The sequence below is a fragment of the Equus caballus genome, chromosome 4 (genome assembly GCF_041296265.1).
Source record: "Equus caballus isolate H_3958 breed thoroughbred chromosome 4, TB-T2T, whole genome shotgun sequence".
Classification (NCBI taxonomy): domain Eukaryota; kingdom Metazoa; phylum Chordata; class Mammalia; order Perissodactyla; family Equidae; genus Equus; species Equus caballus.
Window position 1 is genome coordinate 87,928,162 of NC_091687.1, and position 25,244 is coordinate 87,953,405.

Consider the following 25,244-nt stretch of genomic DNA (forward strand, 5'->3'; position numbering starts at 1 on the left):
GGTCCCACAGAAGGACCCACAGGGTCATGCCTGCGACATGTGAGCATAGGGCTAGGACCAGGACACCTGGGTCCTCCTTCTGCCCACTGCAGGGTTTCCCAGGCAGCACCAGGGTGTTGCCGGTGGGGGCAGCCCAGGGATGCAGGCACAAAGAGTGAGCAAGGTCCAGGGCTGAGCCCCTACAGCTGCCACCACTGTGACTTTGGGGACACTGACCTCTGGACCCCATGTTCCAGGCAGCCAACACTGCCACCCCAGCACCAGAAGGAAGCACGCATACACACAAGAAAGCTTAAGGCAGGCCCTGAGTTTACTGCTTCTGACTCAACATGGCAGGGGTCTTTGACATGGGCCCAAGCTCCCAGTGGCTGGGCAGGGCCCTGTCTCTGCAGCTCCAGCCAGGGTGGGAGCTGCTCTCTAAGGGGAGGCTTCTGGCCTGATGAGTCCCAGTTGGTGTCGTCCGGCTCAGGTTGCCCCCTGGAGCTCCCAGCTGGGCAGAGCGATGGGCGGCTGGTCCCTGGTGAGTAGGACTGGGGGGCAGGCCTCGGGGGAGATACAGTGGGCCTCGTGCTCCACCAGGCCCGCCGGGCACTGGCAACTAGGAACGCAGGGCCTCACACAGTGGGCCGCCAGCTCCCCCAGGGGGACGTGCTGGTTGAAGCAGGTGCGGGGACAGGGCGGGCCGCACTCATCGAACACGAAGCCGCGGTCCAGGGGGCAGCCCACCACTGCAGGCAGAGGGGGAGCAGCGTCACAGGGGCACCCCCAGCACTGCCCCAGTCACCATGCTCACCCCTGTGGCCCTCCCTGTACCTACCCTATCCAGACCTGAGCCCTCTGTGCCACCCCCTTCCCCAGCTCACACTGGGCACTGCCCCCTCACCACAGAGCGTGGGGCCCCGCCAGGCCGGTGTCACCCCTGCCTGGCGACAGTGGCTGGCATAGGCTTCCAGGGCGTCACAGAGGCAGGCGTCAGCTGAGGCGCCAGGGCCACAAGCACACAGGTCATACACGCAGGCCGCAAAGAAGGGCTCCGGTGGCACCACGGCGTGGCAACGACTGAAGGGGGAGGACTTCAGCACCCCACACCGCGCGTTGGCCTCACGCCTGGCACGGTAACCTACTGCCCGGCACGGATCCACATCACGACCCTTGGAACAGGGCCGACCGGGTCCCTGCCCCTCTGGGACCTATGTGGGGAGAGCAGCCCTGATGTGACAGCATCCACATGCTATGTTCTTCAAAGAGTTTCCCACCAACTATTTTGTTTTAGCCTCAAAAACCTTCCTACAAAACAGCAAAGGAAGCATCAGCTACTTTTCCTTTGTCCCCATTTTACAGATGGGCACACCAAGGCCCAGAACAGGTAAGTGACTTGTCCAAGGTCACACAGCCAGTCTGTGGCAAAGCAGGGCTTGGGGATTCAGATGATGAGGCCTCTTTCAACAGGCCATCCTGCCTCCCCAGCACCATGACAGGTAAGAAGCCCCCTCAAAATCCTGAAAGCCCCAAAGCCCCCCTCTTTTCATACCTGAGGGCTGCTCTGAGACTCATGCTCAACTGTGCCCCTTCTCCCCGGGGTTCCTGTGCCACTCACCTGCCAGCTATTCCCAAATGCAGCCTCAGTGGACAGGAGGAGCCCCCCAGGGCCCTGCAGATCATCCTGGGCAAAGCCATTGAAGTTCCCACAGAGCCCACAAATCTGGCCCCGGTAGGAGCCGGGCACGCGCACCTCCACCTGGGACTGCCCATCCCACAGCACCTGTGCGAAGAGGCTGTGACTGGGAAGTGGGGAGAGGTAGGGACCCCAAGAAGCCCGCAGTCCATCCTGGCCGCATGCACTGTGTCAGCGCGCCCCCTGCTGTAGGGGAGGAGAATGGGCAGGTGGAGGCTCTCCACACGTGAGCTGTGGCCCTGGCTGAGGCCAAGTTGGCACGCGGCCTCAGAGAAGTCTGAAGAGCTGCCCACAGCTCCCGCAGAAGGGCAACTTCTCCCATCGACAGCCCTGAACTGGGCTCCAAGGTGAAATGCAACCCACTTCTAGAGATTCACTATCTCATGGGCATTCAGGCCTTACAGAGGACAAAACACGATTCGAGTCTGGATTATAAGTGTACACAAGCCTTATTTTATGAATTTGCAAACTGTGCTTCTTGCTGGAGCCGAGAATGAATTACTCTTTGACACGGGAGTTGGGAGGAATCTCTGAAACCAACTAGGAGACCTCAGTTGACATCACCGGACTCCCCCCCCCCCCCCCAGCCCTTCCCCCATTTTCCGCCCCCGAGGAGAAAACCGAGGCCCAGAGAGGAGTGGTCCTGGCCTAAGGGCCCCAATGTGTTGGGGGATTAGAATCCAGGCTCAGAACCCCTTTCACTGCACGTGGAGGTCTCTGACCCTGATTTCTCTCCTCTCAGAATCCAGCAGAACCCTCTCACCTCCGTGGCCTCGTTTGGCCCGGCATGTGGCTGGTATCCCCGCTCCCTCTACAGAAACAGCAGCCTGAACAGGCCGGAGACAGCAGGCCGCGCTGGGAGCCTCCCCTGCCCCCACTCGCCCTGGCGCCGCACCTGGAGCCCCGGCCAGCCGTGCAGGATCACGGTGCGTCCCCGCAGCTCCGCGTACAGCAGCGGCTCCTTCAGGAAGGGCAAGGCCACCCGGCGCCCATCCACCTGGAGGAGAAGGCAGGCGGGAGGAGGGGCAACGTGCAGACGGACGAGTGGACAGCGCGGGACTGACCTTCCTCGGTTCCTCTGCTCTACTCACCATGACCGCCCCGCCCTGCAACAGCCGCACAGCCACGTCTTCCAGCAGCACCGTCACCTCCTGGGTCCAGGCCACGCCGCCCCGGCCTCGGTCATCGTTGGTTACGTGCACACTGTGGTTGTGAGAGGCCAGGATGCGGTGGTCAGCAGGGACGGATGTAGGGGGTTAGGGAGAAGGCAGAGGAAGTCGCGCACCTGAAGTCCCCTCCGCGGCAGTCCTTGGCCAGCACATAGCTGCAGCTGCCCTGGAAGTGCAGCAGGCGGCCGTCGAAGGTGCGGTAATGGGGGTCTCCGAAGGCCATGCAGGAAGCCGGCCGGAGCAGGCAGCGGGGGCAGCAGCTGCCAGGACTCAGGGCGGGGGCCTCGTCCTGGCCTCAGCCCCAGACACCGTCAGCCACGTCGCCCTCCCCGCCATGCCCACGCAGAGCCGCCCTACGGACCCACGATCGCCCTGGACTCACTACGAATGGGGTCAGGGCACCATCTCGTGGCCGCATCAGGAACTGCGCGGCCCCGGGTCCCCGACGGCTCTGCGGCGGCTGCCCAGCCCTAGCCGCCCGCCCGCCCGGTTGCACGAGGATGGCGGTGCCACGTGCCCACTCAGCCCACCGCCCTAAACCGCGGCACTCACGGGGCCACAGGAGAGCAGCGGGCAGAGCCGGCTCTGGCAGATCACGGTGCCAGCCACGCAGGAGCAGCTGGTGCAGGCGTCCACGGCCCAGCGCTCCCCGGAGGCCACCTCCCGGCCCTGGTGCGCGCACGACTGGGCGGGGGCTGAGGGGACGTGAAGGGGCGAGGGTTCCCTGCCCATCCCTCACACTGGGTCTAGCTCCCCCCGACCCCCATCGTCCTGGCCCGCACCTTGACATCTCTCACAGCACCGGCCAGCCTCGCGGACCTTCGCCCAGCCTTGGGGGCAGGAGAGGGCCTGGCACTCCTCCAGGCGGCACTCCACGTGGCCCCGCTGAGGACAAACGTCATTGCTCCAGGGACTTTGGGCAAGGCTTGGAGTCCCTGGCCTCACACTTCCGGGGGTCTTCTGGGCCACCGTCTGAGCAGCAGGCCCTCTCTCTCTGCCCCTGCCCCACCAGAACACCCACTTCATGTGGAAGTGGGGGATGAAATCCAGGCTGCAGCCCCTCCTCAGCGCGGGGATGCCTCTGGCCCCTCTCACCCAGAGGGGGCACCTTTTTCTAATGACCTCAACGACCCTATATTCACTGGTCCAGTGTCCTGAGGCTCCTCCTTTTATCCATCTGTAAACTCCTCTTCCCCTTCCCCTCCCACCCCCAGCTCACATGGCAGATGCAAGCAATGCAGGCGTTGCTGGGGTCCCGCCAGCTCTCTCCATCTGCCACTTTCCGGCCCTCGGCCTCCACCACACATTCTGAGGAGGAAGAAATGGGGATGGGGAGCATTGTCCTTCCAGAGGCATCCCTCCTCCCTGAAGATCACCCTGGAGGCCCATAGCAGGAGGGTGCCCACTCCATCCAATTAGTACCCTGATGGTGTTGATTTCTTCAACCAGGATCCAGGCGGCCTACTAGCTGGCAGGCCCTGCACCAGGGCTCAGGGTGTCTAAAGGGTCCTGTGAGCCCGAAGAGCCAGAGGCTAGAAACCTCCTCTGGGCTGGCTGCCAGCCCAGCTGTGCAATGCCCTGCTCATGGGCCTGGGGTCCCTGAGCCCACTAACAAGCCTCAGGCCAGGCCTTGAGAATCCAGGCTTCACTCCCTGCCTCCCTCTATCTCATGGGTCTTCCCTCCACTCCAGTGAATTTCTACAAAAGAATGAAGCCTGCATTTGGAGTGCAGACCCCAGGCTTGGCCTATGGATGCCACCCCTCCTGTCTCCCCCCTGGGCTCATGCTCTGAGGCTGCCGGCCAAGGCTGGGCACTTACCCCGGCACACAGGACAGCAGCTTTCAGGGGGCATATGGTGCTCTGATGGGGGACAGCTGAGCTCAGGGCAGGCCCGGTGAATGCAGAGCCAGGTCAGGTCCTGGAGAAGGGCATGAGAATACCACAGGTAGAGAACAGCAGGGAGGGAGCAGGACCTAGGGGGAATGTGACATTCAGGACAAGTGGGCCAATGTCGGGGTGGATGGGAAGCCCAGAGCTGCTGCAGGAGAGCAGTCGCAGCCACAGCCCACAGAGGAGGAAGCAGAGAGGTCTGTGGGAGTTCCAAAGGCAGGAGGGCTCACCTGGCACTGGCAGGTGTAGCAGGGGTCTGGTGGGACCAGCTCAGACCCGAGCAGGCCCTCTGTGCAGTTACTCAGCGCCTCTGTGAAGACAAGAATACGGTGTGGGGGGTGGAAAGGGAGGCAGGAAATGAAATCCCAGTTGACCCCACTTACCCGCTGTGTCCCCAGACTTCCTGGGCCCAGGGCATACCCATATCCCCAGCACCTTGACTCCAGGAAGGATAAATCCTCTTTCCTTTTGGTTCAGCAAAGAAAAGTTTGGACTTTCGAAAAGAACTTTGCTAGGATACTAGAGTGGGGGACCTGGAAACGGGCAAAGTGTGGTTTCCTCAGCCTGAAGTCACTAAGGACCACCAGGCTACCCGGCCTGCTCCTCCTTCCACTTCCTTTCATATTTTCTGGCTAAAACAGCACAAGGAAGCTCAAACAGCCAGGTACCCCAGGTTCCAGTCCTGGCTCCAGCGCTCGTGCCTGTGCCATTTTAGGCAGATTAATCAACCTTTCTGAACCTCAGTTTCTTTAGCTGTAAAAAGGGAATAATAATACCTCCCTCACTGGGTAACTGTGAGAATTAAATGAGATATTATTTACTAAAAGCACCAAATACGGTGCATGGCATGCAGTAAATGCTTAATAAATTAGTCCTTTTCTCTTCCCCTGAAGCACATCCTAGCAAGTGTTGATAAGAACAGCTCTCTCCACGTCTGTAGCTGGGCCATTCACTGCCTCTCTGGTTCCCACATCACTGCCCTTAAGTCAGAGCAGACACAACTGCCACCTGGCAGTGCCACCTGTGGGCAAGATGCTCCACAAACCATGTACAGCTCCAGAGTCAAGGGGTCCCTGCCAACTTCCTCAGTCCCCCTTGGGGCAGTGCAGGTCTCACATGCCAGGGCATGGGCTTCCAGAACAATCCACTGGATTCAGGAAAGGGCTGGGACTGAGGAGGAGAGCTGGCTGGCTCTTCCAGGGTCACTCTGGGGGTGGCAGCCCTACCCTCTTTACCCCCATATCCAGGGACTCACGGGTACAGGTGGGGCAGCAGTGCTGGGGCCCAGGGGGCAGGAGCTGGCTGGCGGGGCAGCCCACCAGGCTGGGACACTGCCGCCGGTGACAGCGAAGACTGGGACGCCCTTCAGGCTCCAGCTACAAGAATGAGTGAGCAGCGGGTGGGTGCCAGGCCTTAAAAGCTGAGAGCTGCCCTCGTCTCCTGGACTCCAGGCTTCTCCGTCTCCTATCCCTCCTCTGGGCTGTCTCCCCAGACTTCTTCCTCATCCCATGCCTGACCCCCAGAGATGATGTCCCTTTCTCTTTCTGGTCACTTGGGCCTGAACCTTCATGTGACCTTTGACCCTCCTGTACTCTCAGGCCATCCTCCTCCCCAACCCCACTGCCTAATCTCCTGACCTATGGTGTCATTCACCTGCTGAAAACCTTCCATTGGCTCACCATTACCTTTCTGTGTACAATTTTCCCAATACGGCCCCCAACCACTTCCCAGGTATCCCCACTACCTCCTGTACACACCCACCCTACACTCCAGCCAGGAGGGCCTGCCCACTGCCTCCCCCACTCTCGGCCCTGTGCCCTGTGCCTAACCCCAGACTTCCTAGCCCTGTTCTGCTCTTCACCCCAAGCCCCTGCCTCACCTCCTGGCCGCAGGGACACACTCCTGTCTCTGACTCCCACGGCGCCTGCTCCCTGCAGTGTTTAGTCTGCCCCCCCATGGTGCGCCGTCCCTCAGTGTCGCCCTTACCTACCTCACAGATGCACACTTCACAGGGGTCTGCCCCCGGCTGGAAGCTCTCCCCAGGCTCATACTTCCGACCCTCATGCTCACAGTCTTGGGGGGGTGAGGTAAGAGCAGAACGGCAATGCCAGGGGGTGGGGTTCCCTGCCCCCCAGTGCTCCCCAGCCTCAGTGATTGGGGTGTGTATAAGAATGGGGGCCACTTCTCCTGAAGCAGCCCGTCTCTGCTGCCCAGCCCTGTACAAAGGAAGGGAGATGCTGGGCCTCTGCCCCCCACCCTCCCCCACCCCGCCCAGGCTCCTAGTACCAGAGCATCGAGGGCAGCAGTCACCGGGCCCCTGGTGGGGCTGGGCACAGGAGCTGACACACTGGACATGGGCACAGGTGACGACACCCTCGTGACACACGCAGGAAGAGCAGGGACTGTCGGGGGGCTCCCAGCGACTGCCTTCGGGGTGCTCCTCCCCATGGGCCAGGCAGCCTGCGTTCCAGGTGGGCAGGATGAGCTCTGAGGCAGGGTTCTGCATGTCTGCCCCTGACCCCCACCCCGGTGGTCAGCAGGGCATGTGGGTGCCAGGAGGGGGCTCTGCAGGGATAGGGTAGGAAGGTGGCCTGGGGCAGAAGTCCAGGCTGTGGTGGAGGGGAAAGACACTGGTAGGGGTCAGAACACCCGGGTTGTAACCCCGTTCCATGTCTGCTTGCTTGCTAGCCCAAGTGCCAGGCAGCAGGCACTGTCCGTTGCAGCCCAGCACCAGCACCAGGACCTGGCATGCAGCAGGCATGTAATAAACGCATGTGGAATGAAGGAAAGGCTCTATCACTAGCTCAGTCTCCTCATCTGTTAAACGGGGATTTCGTCTGTCCTGCTTACCTCGCAGGGCAGGTCCTGTGGCAACTACACCATGCTGGGCAGTGTACGGGGCAAAGGGCAACGGGCAGGCTAAGAAAGGCTCCTATTCTAGCACCAGATGGCCCCAGATGCAAATCTAGACTCTGCTGTCTACTAGCTGAGTGACCACAGGTCAGTTACATCCCCTGTCTATACCTCAGTTTTCTCATCTGTAAAGTGGGAATAATAATAGTAGCTACTTGAAGAGGTTGCTGTGTGGATTAAATGAGATACATATAAAGTGCTTGGCCCAGGGCCTGGCACATGATAAATGCTCAATAAATGTTAATTATCCCTATGATTATTGTGAATGGGGTGTGGTTAGGAAGGGAGCAGCTTTGAGGGGATTCTGATAAGACCTGGAGGGGGAGATGGTCTGGGCAGGCCAGGGGCAGTGACAGGCAGGAAGAGCTGAAGGTGGGCCTGGGTGAGAGCTCAAGGGCTGAATGTGGGAGGGCTGATGGGTGGGCAGGGAGGTGGGAAGGCTGGAGGAGAACTGGGGTGGGGATGGGGAGGCAGACAGAGGGGCACCGGGCCCAGGCACGGAAACAAGGCGGCAGCCCCACCAGCCCGGCGTACCTCTGCAGCGAGGACAACAGCTCCCCTGTGCTGTGACCTGGAGCGGGCAGGACAGGGGTGGGCACTGCAGCCGGACACAGCTGACCTGGCCGGCCTGCAGGAGAGGCAGGGTCAGTGACTTGCCTCCTAGGCCGAGTGCCCTGGAGACACCGGGGCCCAGCCCCTGCCCCAGCCCCTCTGCCGCCTCCCTACCATACCTGACAGCGACATCGCTCACAGCTGCCTGGGGGCCCCTCAAACTCCTCTCCGTCCTGGCGCTCCCGGCCCTGAGAGACGCAGCCTGTGGGCAACATGCTTCCTGGGTGCAGGGCTGTGTCACCTTGCCCTGTCCAACCTCAGGTCTGGCAGGAAGGCAGGGACAGGCATGGGGGATCAGCATGCAGAAGGGAGCTCACTGTGGCAAACAGGACAGAAGCAGGGTCCTGGGGAGGGGTTGGGGCAGAGAGCTGGAGGGCACGGCTTCTTCTGGCAGCGCATGGAACCTTCCTGAGGGAGAGAGGTCACAGTGCCACCTCCTGACTCCGGTGTCATCACACCCTCACGCTGCCCCACGGTGGGGTGCCCCTGCTGAGCCTGCCAGGCCCCGACCCCCTCCCTTGGCCCCGGAGACCTGAATCCAACCCCGTCCCACCAGAGGGCACTGTGGGACCTGGCCAGAGAAGAGGATCAAGGGATGAAGGGTTACCAACTGCTCAAAGGGCCACCTCACCTGGCAGGTGCAGTGAGAGCAGGTCGGGTCAAGTGGGTCAGGAAGGGTCTCTCCAGGGGCAGCCTTGACCCCATGATAGAGGCATCCTGGCAGAGCGGGGAACACAATGGAAGAGCTGCCACCAACAGGGCCCTCTGCTGCCACACACACACACACACACACACTTGCACACGCACACTCACACATGCACACACTCACACAGGCACATGCACGCACACACAGTCACACTCGCACATGCACACATGCACACACACATGCACAGTCACACTCACACCCACCCATGCACACTCGCATACACACACAGTCACACACACACGTGCGCACATACACACACACACAGAGCTGAGCCTGGGGACCTCTACCAAAGCTTAGAGAGTCAGAGAGGGAGAGAAAAGTGGCTGGGAAGGTGAGGGGTGGGAGGAAAGACTTCAGCCAGACCACAGGTGGCGAGATTTGCACACGTGAAGGGGCGGAGGACTGGAGCTGGATCACACACTGCCTAGAGTTTTCTGTCTGTGTGGGCGAGTGTGGGAAGAAGATGTGAGGGGATGGGCACACCTGGAATGGAGGGGAGAGATGGGCTGGGCTGGGAGGGTAGGCTAAGGAAGCAGGAGCCCTTCATGATGGGTGACTCAAGGACAGTGAGAGCCACTGAACGGTTTTGAGTTGTGATGTGACATTTTAGGAAGGTGGTGAGACAATGTAAAAACAGGAAAGCCTGGAAGCACAGGGACCGGTGATTGGGTGAGTACAACAGTCAGTGTGAGGTGACAGCGGGGACAGAGGAGGGCATGGATATGGCGTGAGGAGTCTGAGGGGACACAGGGTGTGGGTTTGCTGTGTGGCTCTCTCAGGGGACAGGGGACGGTGGTGAGACTGGGTGACTTGGAGCCAGAAGGGGCAGTGGAGGGGCAGGTGCCGCCCTACCCTGGCAGGTTGGGCAGCAGTGGCCAGGCGGGGTGAGTGGGTGGCTGCAGCCCAGAGGCTCACAGGGCCGGCGGCCGCAGGTCACGAAGCCTCCGAGGCAGGTACATAGATTGCAGGGCTCTCGGGGGTCCGGGAAGTCCTGGCTGCTCAGGTAGGACTCGCCTAGGTACTCACAGCCTTCCAGAGAGGACAGGGAGAGGCAGGGCGGGGGTCAGAGGGGATGAGAGAGGGCATCCGGCTCTGCCCTTGGGCCTGGCCTGAGTCCAAGGCCTCAAAGACGAAAAGGCAACTGGGGGGAGGGGAGGGCTCAATCCAGGCTGGCGGGCAAAGGAGTCTCGGGCCAGGGTGGACTGGCCAAAGGGCATGCTTTCTCCCCTTCAGCCTGCAATCTACAGGAAGAGACCCACGCAGAATCTGTCCCCGGGGTTGAATACTCAGCAGGCCACTGCCCGCCTAGAGGCACCAATTTTCCCAGCCAGGGGAGCCAGGAGTAGCCAAAGATGACTCAGGTGGTCCCAAGCTATCAACTCTCCAATGTTCTTTCAAGCCTTCTGATTAATCAAGGGGGGAGGGGGTCCCAGCTGGTGGCAGCCTGCCCTTTGCGGACCTCCTTTTAAAAAGAGAGAGGGCGCTCTGGGAGATAACGATGTGTTCATGCAGGTTCAGCAACTGTAACCCATGCACCTCTCCAGGGGGATGTTGATAATGGGAGAGGCTATAAACATGTGGAGGCAGGAAATCTCTGTACCTTCCTCTCAGTTTTGCTGTGAACCTAAAACTGCTCTAAAAAAATAAAGTCTTGGGGCCGGTGCGGTGGCGCAGCAGTTAAGTGCACACATTCCACTTTGGTGGCCTGGGGTTCACCGGTTCGGATCCCGGGTGTGGACATGGCACCACTTGGCACACCATGCTGTGGTAGGCGTCCCACATATAAAGTGGAGGAAGATGGGCATGGATGTTAGCTCAGGGCCAGGCTTCCTCAGCAAAAAGAGGAGGATTGGCAGCAGTTAGCTCAGGGCTAATCTTCCTCAAAAAAAAACTTTTTTTTAATTAAAAAAAATAAAGTCTTAAAAAAAACAAAGCAGAGGGTGACTTCCAGGCTCAAAGCCTTGGCAGGGAAAAGATCTGACTAGAACTTAATACTGTATTTTTAATTGTATTCCTTTTTATGGTAATCTTCTATTCCAAGAAAGTCTAATTTCCCATTTACAGTACGATATAAAGACTTTTTTCTAAATATATTTAGATTAAAAAGTGAGTTAATTTGAATAAAAATATTCAATAAAGTTACTGGTGGTAAAGGGTATGTAGCAAAAATCGCTAACATAGTACAAGAGTGATGGAAGACTGGGGAACTGGGTCTAGTTTCAACCCTCTTTTTTACAGGAGTTAAAATTGGGCCCAGAGTTACACTTAAAAATGGTTAAGATGGTAAATTTTGTGTTATGTGTATTTTACAAAAATATACATTTTTAAAATGTACTGTTTTTAAATTGAAAAAAATTAGGCCCAGAAAGATTATGGTCCAGGGTAAAACAGCCAAATAGCATCAGTGGCAGGAAAAAATCCAGGTTTTAGTGCAGTGCTTTTTTTCTGACTGTAATAAATATTTTGGACCCACTCCAGGGCAGGAAAGATGATGTGACCCAGCCCTCTCATCCTCCCACCCCCACAGCCCCCTGCCCCTCACCATCACAGGCAGGGCAGCAGTCACCCCTGGCAGGGAAGGGGCACTGTGCAGGGGCACAGGCCCTGGGCTCGCAGCTGACGCTGCCCTCCCAGCAGAGGCAGACGTGGCACGCGGCAGTGGGCGAAGGGAAGCGCTCCCCGCTGGCAAACTCCTTCCCCTGGTACAAGCAGCCTAGGGGGCAGCCGAGGAGGGCAGGGCTGCGGAGCCGTGGCGGCCGTCTACCAGGCCCACAACTTCCCAGGCCCTGCGGACTGGCACTCCCACACTCCCAGTGAGAACTCCGACTTGGGAGTGGTGGGCTTGGAGGAAGGGGGACACCCCGGTGGCGCCGCGTCTGGGGCTGAAGAAAGGGCTACACGGAGTAAGAGGAATAGAGAGGGACCGGGGAGGGCGAGGCTCCCCGGCTGAGCCGGAGGAAGCGGGTGGCGGAGGTGGTGAGGGCGCCGCCAAGGCGTTACCGTCGCAGGAGGGGCAGCAGGGCCCCTGGCGCGGGTGGGCGCAGGGCGCGGGCGGGCAGGGCAGCCGCTGGCAGGACACGGAGCCGTGGAGGCAGAGGCAGCGGCGGCAGGGGTCGCCGGGCGGGGAGAAGTGCTCCTGGTGGCTGGCTGGGCCAGCGCCCCCGGGCCTCGGGCAGCCGGAGGGGGCGGCTGCAGCGAGAGAGCGCGCGTCAGGCGGCTCGGGGAGAGGCTGCGGAGGGGGCTTCTGGACGAGGCTGGAGACGGCGGCTCCTACCGGGGCACTGCGGGCAGCACTCTCCCGGCCGCAGGACCGGTTCTGGACAGGGCAGCGGCGGGCAGCGGCGGGCCAGGCACTGCACGTTGCCGCTCTGCAAGGGGCAGACGGACCACACCAGGCCGGGTTAGCGATGGGAGGCGGAGGAGACCCCCACCCTCCCACCCCCACAGCGATGGACCGCTTCTGGCCTCCCCGAGTCCCACCCCCACTCCCCTGGACTCCTGCTCTCACCCAGGCCGCCGACTCACCAGACATCGACACAGGCGGCAGGGGTCAGAAGGGTGGGGGAAGTCAGCTCCATTGGGGTACTCTTTCCCACCAAAGGCACAGCCTGAGGGAGGGGGCAGCTATGGACTGGGAGAGGCATCCCCTGGGCATGCCACCCTCCCAGCTCTAAACATTCACAGGTGGGGCCAGGCCATCTCAGGAGACCACCCCCTCATCCAGTCCACCTCACCATTGCAATCGCTCTGGCAGCAGGGACCAGGCAGCGGGTGGGCACAGGGGGCTCTGGGACAGGCCCGAGGCTGGCAGTGGGCATGGCCTTCCTGACACCGGCACTCCTGGCAGGGGTCTCGGGGGTGGGAGAAGCTCTCGCCATCCACAAACACTTGCTCCTCCAGGATGCAGTCTGGGCAGTAGGAGGGGACAGGAGTGGGGCCAGAGACTGACAGGGCTAGGAATAGGCTACCGTCTGAGGGCAGAGCCACTGTGTAAGGGCCACTTGGAAGCTGTCCCATGGAGGGAGAGGAGGATGGGGGCTGGGCCTGCAGCACAGGTATTTCTCTGAGCACATTCGTGTGTGTGTGTGTGTGTGTGTGTATTTGAGTCCCTTTACCTGCAGACAGCTGTGTGTGCCTCTGAGGCTGAAGAGCTGAAGAGCTCATGCGTGTGTGTGCTGTGTTTGGGATACGCGCCCTAGCACACTCTCCATGCGGGCAGGGATCAGGGCACACTGCATCCCAGCACGCAGTTTCTGCATGGCAGACCCACACGTTTGTCGCATGACCCTGTGTTATACAGGTAGATGTACGAATAATCTGAGTGGTGGAGGTATTGGAGAGGAACTGAAGGATGGGAGGGAAGGGTGGTGAAGTAACCGAAGGGATAAACAAACCTCTACTCTCCCTCCCACCCACACCTTGTGGGTTCCAGAGAGTTCCAAGCTGTGTCGACCGAAAACAATTCAGAAGGCTGTTGCTTTCTAAGGTAGGTGCTGGGCCCACGGGGCCTTGGGAGGGCAGGGTCCAGGGTCCCCCAGCCAGACAGATGGGGTAAGCACGTACCTGGGCACCTGGGGCAGCACTGGCCGGGTCCACTCTGGGGCCTGGCACAGGTTGTGGGAGGGCAGTCAACCAAGGCGCACCTCACAGTCCCATCCTGGGAGCAGGAGAGAGGGCAATGGCGACGGGCCCCAGGAGGGGCTCCACAGGGCAACAGCAAGCCTGGGGAAGTACCTCACAGCGACAGGAGTGGCAAGGGCTGTCTGCATCCGTGAAGTTCTGCCCGTTGGCATACACTTGGCCATGGTAGGTGCAGCTCTCACAGCTGGGGCAGCAGGCACCTGGGTGGGGCAGGCTGATCAGAGCCCAGCTGATGGGGGTGGGGGCTGGGCAAAGTAGAGAAGAAAGCCAGATCGGGGTGGGGCACTCACCAGGGTGCTGGGTAGGGTGCTGGCAGGGGGCTGGGGAGCAGAGCACAGCCCCACACATGGGTACCCCCTCTTGACAGGAGCAGGCCGTGCAGGGCTGACCATCAGGCTCCCACTGGACCCCTTCAGCAAACTCCTCTCCATCGAGCACGCAGGCTACAACAAGGGAGCTGTCACCATGGCAACGCGGACACCTCCATCCATCCCTGTCCTTCCTAGGACCCTGGCTTTGCCATCCCCATGACAGCCTCTGAACAAACTCTGGCACTCTTGGTGGGCTTAGCAATGCCCCCTCCTTACTGTGAAGGAACACCCCTCCATCTCCAGCCATTGTGGACAGCACCCCTTTGCTGCTGTTCCCCCCCCCCTCCTACATACACACACACCTGGACACAGCTGGGGGCCAGAGTCAGACAGGGTGCAGGGGGCGACCGGGCACTCCTGCTCCTCACAGGAGACCTCGCCAGCCTAGGAAGGAGGCTGGGTGAGAAGTCCCCAAGGGATAAGACAGATCTGGGGCATGAGAGGGTGTGACCTCCTACCTGGCAGGAGCAGCGGATGCAGCGGCCACTCTCTCGGAGTCTGAAGGTCTCCCCGCTCTGATACTGGTGTCCCTGGTACTCACAACCTGGGCAGGAAGACAAAGGGACCGGGGGACAGGGCTGCAGGCTGATGGGGAAGCCTCACACCACTGAGGTACCCACCCCTCACCCTGATGAAGGCAGCCACCTGTGTCCTCTAGGAGGCCCTGCCAGTCTCCCTTCACCCCCAGAAGCGGGGGCCTCACCACGGTGCCCAGTTTGCCACGGGAAGATGAGGTGAGAACTCGTACCTCACCCATGGTGACAGGAGCTTAGTTTTATAAAGGATTTCCCCTGTACTGTCCAAGGGAAGCAACCCACACACACACCCGGAGCCTGTCTCTGGCCAGTGCCTGCCCCTCTCCTGGTGACTCGAGCCCCCACTCACCATCACAGACTGGGCAGCACTGTCCAGGGATCCTGCCTGGGTGTCTGCAGTGCGCAGGTGGGCAGGGCAATGGCTCACACTGGACACTCCCGTTCTGCCAACAGGGCCTGGTCAGCATGTGAGAGGCAGGCCAGGAAGCCAGGCCCTCCCTGCCAGGCAGCCACACTCACAGCACAGCGGCAGTGCAAGCAGGGGTCCCCTGAGCCCACAGGCTCCCCGCTGCGGTACTCCCGTCCATTTAGGAAACAGCCTGTTGGGAAGAGTGTGCCTTAGACCCTCCTCAGGGCTCCCCACCACCCTATGTCTTGTCCTTTTGTGGGAGACCCTAGCTGGGCCGTCCGTCAGCTTTCTGAGTCTCTCCAGGCTCCACCCACTGACTCACCATCGCACACAGGGCAGCAGGTGCCTGGCAGGGGCCGGGCAGGGTATGGGCACAGGCTGGTGCATTCTCGCTGACGGCACTGGATGTGGCCTTCCTGGTAGCGGGCAGAGTGGACAGGGGAAAGGGGCCATCAGAATTCAGCAAAGTGGCAGAAACAGTATTCGAGTCCCAGCTGTCCATTTATTAGATGCTGTTATGATTTGAACTATGTCCTGCCTCAGATCCATATGTTGAAGTCCTAACCCCCAGTCCCTCAGAATGTGACCTTATTTGGAAATAGGGTCATTGCAGATGTAATTAGGTTACAGATGCAGTTAAGATTAAGTTCAGTGCAATTAAGTTGAGGTCATACTGGAGTGGAGTGGCCTCTGACCCAGGGACTGATGTCCTTATAAAAAGGAGAAAGTTGGACACAGACACACACACACAGGGAGAGCAACACATGAAGATGAAGGCAAAAGCCGAGACACCAAAGATTGCCAGACAATCACCAGAAGCTGGAGAGAGGCTTGGAACAGACTCTCCCTCACGGCCCTCAGAAGGAACCAACCCTGCTGACACCTTGATCTTGGACTTCCGGCCTCCAGAACCGCGAGACAATACATTGCTGTTGTTTAAGCCACTCAGTCTGTGGCACTTTGTTACAGGAGCCCTAGGACACTTATATTGATGTGTAAGCCAGCATGTTACTGAAGCTCCCTGTGACTCAGTTTACCCACCCCCAAAAAAGAGACAATAATGGTTCTGTCCTTATAGCCTTGTTTAGTGATGAAATGAGGTAGGGTGTCTTGGTGTGGCATCCACCTCTGGAAGCTGGCAGTTAAACAGGAGCTGCCGCTGCTCCCCATGGCCTTTCCCAGACAGATCCCCACCTTGAGTTCACACCTACACCTGGGCTCGAGACCTCCAGCCTCGTTAGTGTCTGGGCAGCCAGTGATTCTTCTCACAGCTTGGGGAGGGGTCGGTGTGAACAGGGAGGGGAAGCACATGGTTGCAAAGGGGTCAGGGGCCCCATGGCCTTCACAATGGAGTCCTCACAGTCCTTGGCAGGCTGTCGGGAAGCTCTGTGGCTCTGGCATCAGTCCCCAGGAAATAGCCCTCAGCACGCACCCTGCCCGGACATTAGGCCTCCGTGTCCCCACCCCCATGCCCCAGGCTTTGTCCTGACTGTTCCCCACACCTGGTGTCTTAGTCCATTCAGGCTGCTATAACAGAATACCACTGACTGGGTGGCTTACAAACAACAGAAATGGAGTCCTCACAGTTCTGGAGGCTGGAGACTGTGGCAGATGTAGCGTCTGGTGAGGGCCCCCTTCCCGGTTCCTAGCTGGCTGTCTTCTGGCTGTGTCCTCACATGGCTGAAGAGAGGAGCTAGCTCTCTGGGGTCTCTTTTATAAAGACACTAATCCCATTCATGGGGCTCCACCCTCATGACCTCATCATCTCCCAAAGGCCCCACCTCCTAATACCATCACCTTGGGGGTTAGGATTTCAACAGATGAATTTGGGGGGGTTACAAACATTCAGTCTATAACACCTGGAGTGTCCGTCTCCATTTCTCGCTGCTCAAATCCTACTCACCCTTTAAGACCTAGGTACACACCTCCCCCTCCACAAAGATTTTCTAGATCTGTGCTGCCCAATAGAAATATAACGCAAGCCACATATGTCATTTTAAATTCTCTAGTAGTCAACTTTCAAAACGTAAAAAGAAACAGATGAAACTAGATTTTAATAATGTATTGTACTCAATCCAACATAGCCAAAATGTTATGTCAACTTGGAATCAACAAAAAGTATGAATGAGATATTTTAGATTCCTTTCTTTTGTACTAAGTCCTTGAAATCTGATGTGGCCACATGGCAAGGGCTCAGTGGCTGTATGTATTAGTGGCTATGGATTGAACAGCACAGTTAGATGCCTCAAGTCAATTTGCGTTTCTCCCTCCCTGGAGCTTGTGTTGCCTCTCATGTCCTGTCTGGCCTCCTGTTGCCTGTAGGCTCCTTGAGTTTGGCTCACAAACCCATCCTGCACATCCACTGCGCTCACAGGGGACGTACAGACAAGGATGACCCAGCCCCCGCCCTCACAGCGCCCATCATCAGGTCTTCTCCATCTCTGTCCCCTCACAGTGCGCATGGGATGTGCTCGGTGGAATGAGGGAATGAATATGGAGGGCCTGGGGGCAAGAAGGAGTGGGGGAGCCCAGGAGCAGCATCAGGGCTCACCAGGCACTGGCAGATCTGGCAGGGGTCCCCAGGTGCAGTCCACTCTCTGCCATGTTCCCAGTGAGAGCCACCTTCTGTGCAACCTGGAGGTGAGGAGGAGATGGGCAGAGAGGAGGCCTGGCAGGAGCTGCCTGGACCCCAGCTTCAGCCTCCCCCCACCCTCCCCCACACGCCCTCTGAGGGCTCTCCCCTGAGCCCAGACCACAGCAGAACATGCCTCTGCCTATAGCCCCCCAGGACTCCCAGCACCCCAGGCAGAGTAAAGCCCAACCTCCTTAGCCTGCCTTTCCAGGCCCTCCAGGACCAAGCACGGCCTTGCCCACCTCCCCAGCTCTGTCTGGCCCCTCCCCACCTCTCACTGGAGGTGCCATTGGTGCCTGCTTGCACCTCCCCACCTAACAGACACCTACCTCACACCGAGCGTTAGCCCCGGCCTTCAGCCCTCGCTCCGGCTGCCCTCTCCTCCTGGAACGCACTCTGCCTCCCGCCGCCCTCCACCTAGCTAACTGCGCTTCCTCCTCAAGGGGCACGCGGGACACACCCCCCCGGATGCTTTCCCTCCTGTGCCCAGGCTGGATTAGGGCTCCTTCCTCTGGTGGCCATAGTATCTGGGCACCTGCTTCTAATCCTGCCTTTGCTGTAGTATTGGCGTGCGACTCAGTGTCACCCTCTAGTGGTCTGCTCCAGGGCCCACCCCGCATCTTAGGGGTACAACACAGATAGCAATCAACATTTATGAAGGTATAGAACATCATTATCCCCACCTTGCAAATGCAGAACTGAGGTGAGTAACTCCCTCCGATGCCCACAACCACGAAGTGGCAAGGGCAGAATTTGAGCCCAGGCACTCCAGCTCCAGAGCAGGCATGGCTGGGCATCACTGCCCCACAGACGGAACCCCCAACTAAGAGGCCAGCAGAGTGGGCTCTGGAGTTGAAGAAATCGCCTAAGAGCACCCTGGAGCTCCAGCGGGGACGGGGCAGGGCTCTCACCTTGGCAGGTCGGGCAGCAGTGCCCAGGCCTCAGCACTGGCTCCAGGCAGGGGCTGGGCGGGCACTTCATGGGTACACAGCGAACCAGGCTCCTCTGTAATGCACCAACAGCTGTAATGCCTCAGGGCTGGCTCCCAGAGAGGGCAGGGGAGCAGGTGTCGGGCACCCTTGGAGGGGTGGGGCCCAGGGTTGGCCCGGAGGGAGAATCTCTCTGGCACCCAACCTTGGAAGGCATATGAGGGGCTGAAAGAGTGGCAGGCATGGCCCAGGATGGAGCAGGGGGTGTCCAAGGAGGAGCAGGGCCCGGGCAAAGGTTGGAGGGACTCACCAGGCAGGAGCATTGGAGACAAGGATTGGAGCTGGACAGGAAGTTGGCCCCCTCCTCATAAAGCTGCCCCTCATACTCACAGCCTGGGGAGGGTTCCCAGGATGACAGGCTGGTCAGCAGAGAGCAGGGCGGGTAGACATCACCCGAGGGAAGGAATGACCCCAGGTAGGTTCTGGACCCTCTGGGGCGGAGGGGTTGGAGGGGCAGGGCAGGGCGGGGAGGTCACCTGGCCGGCAGATGGGGCAGCACTCCCCAGGTGGGGTGTAGCTCTCCAGGCAGTTGAGCTCTGAGCATGAGGGCCCCTGGCACCGCACCGTCCCTGCCTGCGGGGCAGACACTAAGCCCTCCCTCCCTCTCCACTGCCCAAGCCGGGTTCCCCTGCTGGCTGAGCAGGCCTAGCAGGCTCCAGACCTCAATGCCTGGCTGGCAGCAGCAGCCCTGTCTGGCCCCCAGATTGGGCTTGGCACTGCCAGGCCTGGGGTATGCCAAGCAGCAGGGACGTGGGTGGTGGCTGGGGCCAGGCCCTGCTTCCCTTACCTGGCAGGTGCAGATGACACAGGGCTCTGGTTGCCACGTGTCCCCAGCCCTGTGGCCTCCAGGGCAGCCTGTAAAACCAGGTCCAGGCCCCCAAGTAAGAGACCTGGAGGACTTGGGTGAAAGCACCCACGAGGACACCACATCAAAGGGGCACCATTCAGGTGACAGACCTCAGAGATTTTTGTACTTACTACAGCTTTCCAGCTGATGGCAGTAAAGTGTCTGACTTTAACATAATCAGCATGTTTCCATTATCTTAGAAGAGGGAAGTGAGGTGTCTTGAGGAAAGGGTGCCTTTTTCTTTTTTCTTTGCCAAAGACGTCACATGGGCTAGCAGTGGCCCTGAGGCACGTGTCCTACAAGTTCTGTGTGTGTCCCTTTTCTATGAGATCCATCAGCTCCTAAGACTTCACTCCTCATCTCTGGCCAAAACTCCCAGGCCTCACTGGTCTCCTGAGCCCCTGCCCCACTTTCGCACCAGTAGCTGAGAGTCTTCCTGGGGTAGGGCTGCCAGATGAGACATAGGACACCCTGTACACAGCATCCTCTATTTTTAGCTGCTAAATCTGGCCACCCTATCTCCCTGACTAAGAGCTAGTTACACCCCCCAGCAGAGCCACTGCCTCCAGTTCCTGGCTCTCTCCACATCATTGGCACCATTGCCCTCCTAGTTTTCCAAGCTCGTCCATCATTCTGTGGGATCCAATGAGTCACCAGTTCCTGCCCATTCTTTGGAAACACCCCTCCTTCTGCAGCCCACTGCCCTCCCTGGCTCCAGGCCTAAACACTGCTGTAAGAGCCCCCTAGCTGGTCTCTTTGTGTCTAGCCCATACCCTATGAATACTCCTAAAACATCTCTTCGAACATACCACTCTCTGGCTCTTCAGCCTTCAATGACTCCCCATTGTCCACAGAAGAAAGTTCAAACTGCAAGGCTGACAGTGGTTTGTTCCCACTGGCCTTCCCAGACTAATTTCCTGCGACTCACCTCTCCCCACCCAGTTCTTATGCCCAGAAGGCCCTCAAGTACTCCCTCTCCTAGTAAAATTCCACTTTCCCTTGAAAATCCAGGTCAAATGACCACCCCGTCTGCCTGGTCTGAGTGAGCTCCCCCTGCCTTCCTGCCCCCTCCTCTGGCAACTAACCATCTAACCGCTTACTGTCTTTCTACACATCTCTTAACCTGGTCATTGGATCTTAAATCTGGTGCTATATTAGCTATAAGTTTATACAGTTTATCAACTAGATTAGAAGCTCCCTCAGGACAGGACAAAGATCATACAGAGCCTCCGTCTCAGTCCCAGGCTGAGGCAGTGTTTGCTGAGTGGAGTGTTCTGAACTCCCCAGCACTGCCAGCATGAGTGGACAGGCACCTTCCAGGCATGTAGCAGGTGGCAGAGCAGGCTCTGGGGGCCCCAGGATGATTGCAGGAGTTGGGCCAAGGCTGGCAGAAGGCTGACGTGGCTCACAGTGCGGGCAGCATGCTCCTGGCTCCAGGCAGGGTCCTCTTGGGCATGGCTTCTGGGTACAAGTTATGGTTCCTTCCTGTAGGGAAGCAGACTGGTGGCTACACAGGCCTCAGAACCCTGGAGTTCTTCTAGAACTAAAACGTCACCCCAGGCCAGGACACACCAGAGGAGCAAGAGGCTGAGTTGGCTCAGGGTATGTGGACTACCCTTGGTCCAAGGGCAGAAGAGAGACATCCTACTCCCACTCCCTCATCTGCTGCAGCTCTGGACGCCCAGAAACCATCTCTTCCAGGTGCCAGCAAATTCCCCAGAGTGGAGAGAGCCTAGGAAGGGAACCAAGGGCTTCCTCAATGGAGGAGTGAGGAAGGAAAGGCCTGAAGAAGGTGGATGTGGAGCCGAGTGAGGGAGAACAGGCAGGTAGAAGACAGGGGCAGATGGATGAGCAGGGACAGTGAGGGTCCACAGGTAAGGGGGCAATGTCGAAAGACAAGCAACTCCATCCTCTGTCCTCTATGCCACTGTGTGCCAGGCCCGAATCAGAGGGGTCTGGGGGCCCCAGCGTGTTTGTAGGGGTTCAACTCCAGAAAGTAGAACTACTCAGAATCAGATGAAGGCCACAGGTGCAAGGCTTGGGGGGAGGGGCAGACCCTATCACTTCACCTGCTACAGCAACAGGTATACAGGTGAAGGGGACAGGTACGCGATATTGGGGGGGGGGGGGGCATCACAGGAACTCACCCGGCAGCAGCAGGTGGTGCAGGCATCTGGGAAGAAGGTCTCCCCATTGCCATAGGCCTGACCATCATGGCTGCAGCCTGAGGAGGAGACGGTGCTGTCATTCAGGTGCTCAGGGCCATCTTCAGGCCCTGAGAGGTCCCAGCGAGATGGGATGGTGCTCACCATGGCAATGGGGCAGGCCGGGCTTGGGGTCACAGCGCACAGCCCCATCCTGGCAGATGCAGGTTGTGCAGGCATCAGGCTCCCAGCGAGCCCCCTGGGGCCAGGCCCGCCCCAGCCCCCAGCACTGGGGAGCAGCTGGGCGGCATTCACAGGACTCCAGCTGCCTCACCTTCACCTGCAGCTCCTTGTTCTGGGGGAAAGAGGTTGGGGGCTGAAAGCTGGCTCAGCTTCCCCCACCAGCTCCTGCAGATTTGTGGGGTGTGAAAACTGAGGCCGGATGAGAAGGAAACTTGGCAGTTCCAGAGCAGAGGTGGGTCCCCTTCCAGTCAGCATCCACTCAAACCGTCCCAGTTCTCAGGGCCTGGGGGCTGGACAGGCTCCTAGGGAGCATGGGGCCCCCAGGCCTTTCCTTTGGACAGCAGAGGACACAATCCCCCTAGCCGAACAGTTAAAGACTTCTTTGTCCATCCAAAATCTCTCCTGATGATGCTTATATACAGTGGTGCTCCATAATGTTTGCCAAATGCACGAAAGAACTGAACATCTGGACTGACAAATCAGCTACCCTGGAGGCTCTTCATGTGGACCGACCTGAGGAACTCTTCTGAAAAGAACCTCTCCATACGCATTTGAAACAAAACTCTATTTAGGGTCCCCTGGGCCCCCCTAAGCCCATCTCTTCTCTCCCCTCCTCCCACTGCACAAGGCCTGCCCTACCCCATGCACACCCACCAGCTTCCAATGGTACCTGCTTTCTGAGCTCGGTCACCTCAGCCTCCAGCCTTCCCAGCCTGGCCTCCAGGGGGCGCCACTGCTCCTGGGGTGCCCCAGCAGGGGCTGAGTGGGCAGGTGCCTGCTGCTGGTAGTCATCGATGTCAGCAAGCCCACGGTGCTCCCTGGGCATGGCTCCACCTGAAGACATAAGAATCCAGGGTGGGCCTGTGGGTGAGGGGCTAGCAAGGTTTCCTGGGTTCTCTCCTCCCAACCATGTTGTCCTGCGCCCCACCCCTGTCCACCTGCCCACCCACCGTCCAGGGAAGGAGATATGGTCTATGAGGGTGCTGGAGTGAAAGCATGGAAGGAGGAAGAGGGAGCCCTGGGTGGACAAAAGTGACCCAGGTCAGCTTTCCCAAGTAGCAAGAACCTCTTAGTCAGGCCCAAGCCCCGGGGACCCTGACCTGCTTGGGGCATGGGGCGTGTAGCCCAGGGCCTCCCTGCAGCCTGCCCTGACTCTGCAGGGGTCCCAGCCATAGGGGGCCTGTCAAGGTCACTCATCTTCATTTGGGCCAAGGACTTGGCCAGGGGCAGCCTGGGGAGCTGACAGGTCGTGCTGGGAGGGCCCAAACGCCAGCACAGGCTGAAGTGCAGGAGAGGAAGACAGACACGCGAAAGGCAGGGCTGCTGTAGGGTGCCTGGGGCCTGGTGGGAGCAGACCCCGCCCTCCAACCGCCTGTCTTCACCTGTCAGAACGGGCACTGCTTTTGGAGACTATGTACAGGGAGAGGCAACTGCTCCCTCTGCTCCCACCCCCAAGCCTTGCCACGGGTTTCCAGGCCTGCGGCAGAGGGGCCTGGGACCCCACCCTGGAGAGGGTAGGCTCCAGAAAGTGGGACTTGGCTGCATTTCATGAAGGGTTTGGGGAAGGTGCCAGCAGGGCCCCACTAGCTTTCAAGGCACTGGGCCAAAGGAAGACAGCCTGCCCCTGGTTCTAGAAGACACTATGCTGAGGGAAAGTGGGGGTCTGGATTCAGGCCTGGGTTTGGGATGGCCACTTTCACCTCACGATGATCCCTCTCCTAAGTCAGGAAAGGAAAGGCCATGGGAGGGTAGGCTGACTCCTCTCCCACCAGTGGAGGTGGGCAGGGCAGTGGAGGAAGACTGGAGGAGGTGAGAGAGGAGGACGGAAAGGAGAAGGGAGAGGAGGAGGGAGAGGAGAGCGAGAAGGGAGGGTCTTTCCCACAGAGGCAGCTCATTAGTAAAGCCAGGCCTGGGGTGGCTAAAAGGGTTTCTCATGGACACTAGTCCTGCGATGCAAAGGAACAACGTCACCCACTCCTCCCACCACTGCCACCACCAAGGGCGGTTAGAGATTCTAGTCCAAGACCTAAGTTGTCCTCTTTCTCCCAAACCTGCTTTGCCCTGAGTTCCTTGGCTTGGTTAATGCCATCCCCACCTACGCAGAAAACTGGGGCTCAGCTTCCTCTTTCATCCCACTCCCCAACCCATCTGTCTCTGGTCTCACTCAGTCATCCCTCAATCCGTCCCCTCTTTCCTCCTCTACTCAGGAGGCCGCAGAGCCTGGGCGGGGGAGGCAGCCTCCTGCCTCCACCTGCTCCTCCTCTCTCTGCACGACCTTCCTAAATCACACATCTGAAGTTTCCCAGCAGCAAGTCCAAATGTGACCTGGCAAGTGCCACCCAGCTTTTCAGCCTGCCCTGCTGTCCCCCCATCCCAGGTTCTAACACTTGTTCTAACACAAATGCAGGCGCCCAAACTCTTGTGCATCTTCCCATCCCCCTCCGTTGTGCAGGAATCCTGTCACCTGGAACGGCTCTCTGTCTTGGTATGGCTCCTGTACCCAGCTTCCCTCCCAGCCCCAGGAAGGGTGGCCAACGATGGGCCTCAGCATCTGGAAGCCTCCACCCCAGCTTGACTTGCATGTGGCCTCACCCCATCCCCCAGGATCCCTCCTCCAGTCCTGCTTAAGCAGGCACAATAAAGGGGACGCAGAGAAGCTGGGGTCCTCTGGGACCCTCAGGGAGGACAGAGTCAGCCCCTTGCCTGGAGAGATCTGCAGAAAGAGGTCCTGATTGTTCCTGATGGCTCCCCATGGAACTGTCCTCCACTCCCCTCCCCCCTCCTCCCCGTGCAGTCCCTGCAATGACCCCCTGTTCCCGCCTGTCTTCCTGGGTGAAAGCCAGACACGGAGACTCAAAGTCAGCTCCCGTCGCAGGCCTCCTTTTTTTCCTCTTTCTCAAGACAAATAATTAACTTCAGACTCCCAGATTCCAGGGCAGCCTCTCCCCCACCACTGTCTGCAGGAATTCCTCCCGAGGCCATAGCGGGAAGCCCCCTCCCGCTTCTGGCCCCGGTGCCTTGGCCTCGGTGCTTCCCCCACCGCGCCGGCTCCGGCTCTTCCACCGACGGGGAGGACTGGGGCTGGCGGGAGAGGTCCGCGAGAGGCTGCCCAGCCCCAGCTTCTTCCCTCCGACTGGGCTGAGCGAGAGGTGGGGCCCCTCCTGGCCGGCCCCCAAGTCCTCGGTGCCCTGACTTACCTCGGCCGGCCCCGGGGGCCAGCGCCAGGCTCGTGAGCTGTAGGACGAGGGGCAGCAGAGCGGCCGGGGGCCCCGCCATGCTCGCTCCGCCTCGCTGTCTGTGGTCGCGGCTCAGCAGGCGCTGGGGGAGGCGGGGTGGGGAGACACCAGGCCTCCTCCCGCCCAGTCTTTGTTAGGGTAGGGCTTCTGGTGTCTGTCATCCCAGCCCGATGGCGCCTGCCTCGCTGCTGGGCACCTGGACCCCTGGGCCCCAGCACCACCCTGACCCC

At 59.4% G+C, this 25,244-nt stretch overlaps 1 protein-coding gene across 3 annotated transcripts; it reads right to left on the minus strand.

Annotated features, from left to right (window-relative positions):
- Window positions 1-292: 292 nt before the first annotated feature.
- Window positions 293-25,124, minus strand: KCP (kielin cysteine rich BMP regulator). 3 transcript variants are annotated; one of them, XM_023639647.2, is made up of 42 exons: window positions 24,976-25,124; window positions 22,449-22,612; window positions 21,701-21,890; window positions 21,539-21,615; window positions 20,705-20,876; window positions 19,332-19,399; window positions 19,021-19,117; window positions 18,795-18,877; window positions 18,467-18,560; window positions 17,475-17,557; window positions 15,246-15,339; window positions 15,034-15,113; window positions 14,864-14,957; window positions 14,437-14,522; window positions 14,281-14,362; window positions 13,898-14,050; window positions 13,701-13,807; window positions 13,530-13,623; window positions 12,701-12,874; window positions 12,492-12,574; window positions 12,241-12,334; window positions 11,967-12,155; window positions 11,509-11,679; window positions 9,819-9,995; window positions 8,892-8,977; window positions 8,578-8,668; window positions 8,380-8,462; window positions 8,183-8,276; window positions 7,022-7,195; window positions 6,726-6,808; window positions 5,991-6,111; window positions 4,966-5,045; window positions 4,664-4,763; window positions 4,064-4,152; window positions 3,627-3,729; window positions 3,397-3,539; window positions 2,961-3,133; window positions 2,767-2,878; window positions 2,571-2,672; window positions 1,598-1,762; window positions 884-1,190; window positions 293-728 (listed from the first exon to the last, which is right to left on the minus strand). In XM_023639647.2, the coding sequence occupies exons 1-42, from the start codon at window positions 25,052-25,054 to the stop codon at window positions 466-468; spliced, it is 5,154 nt and encodes a 1,717-aa protein (XP_023495415.2). In that variant the 5' UTR covers window positions 25,055-25,124; the 3' UTR covers window positions 293-465. The 3 variants fall into 3 exon arrangements, with proteins under 3 accessions (XP_023495415.2, XP_023495416.2, XP_070121891.1); XM_023639648.2 differs by lacking the exon at window positions 1,598-1,762; XM_070265790.1 differs by lacking the exons at window positions 18,795-18,877; window positions 19,021-19,117.
- Between the last annotated feature and the right edge of the window lie 120 nt (window positions 25,125-25,244).

Excerpts from the sequence above, each read along its gene's own strand:
- KCP (XM_023639647.2), bottom strand. The coding sequence starts at position 25,054 with ATGGCGGGGCCCCCGGCCGCTCTGCTGCCCCTCGTCCTACAGCTCACG. Across the intron at positions 8,669-8,891 it reads GCTCTCACTGCACCTGCCAG|GAAGGTTCCATGCGCTGCCA; the intron begins GTGAGGTGGCCC and ends TCTCTCCCTCAG. Across the intron at positions 1,191-1,597 it reads CATTTGGGAATAGCTGGCAG|GTCCCAGAGGGGCAGGGACC; the intron begins GTGAGTGGCACA and ends CTCCCCACATAG.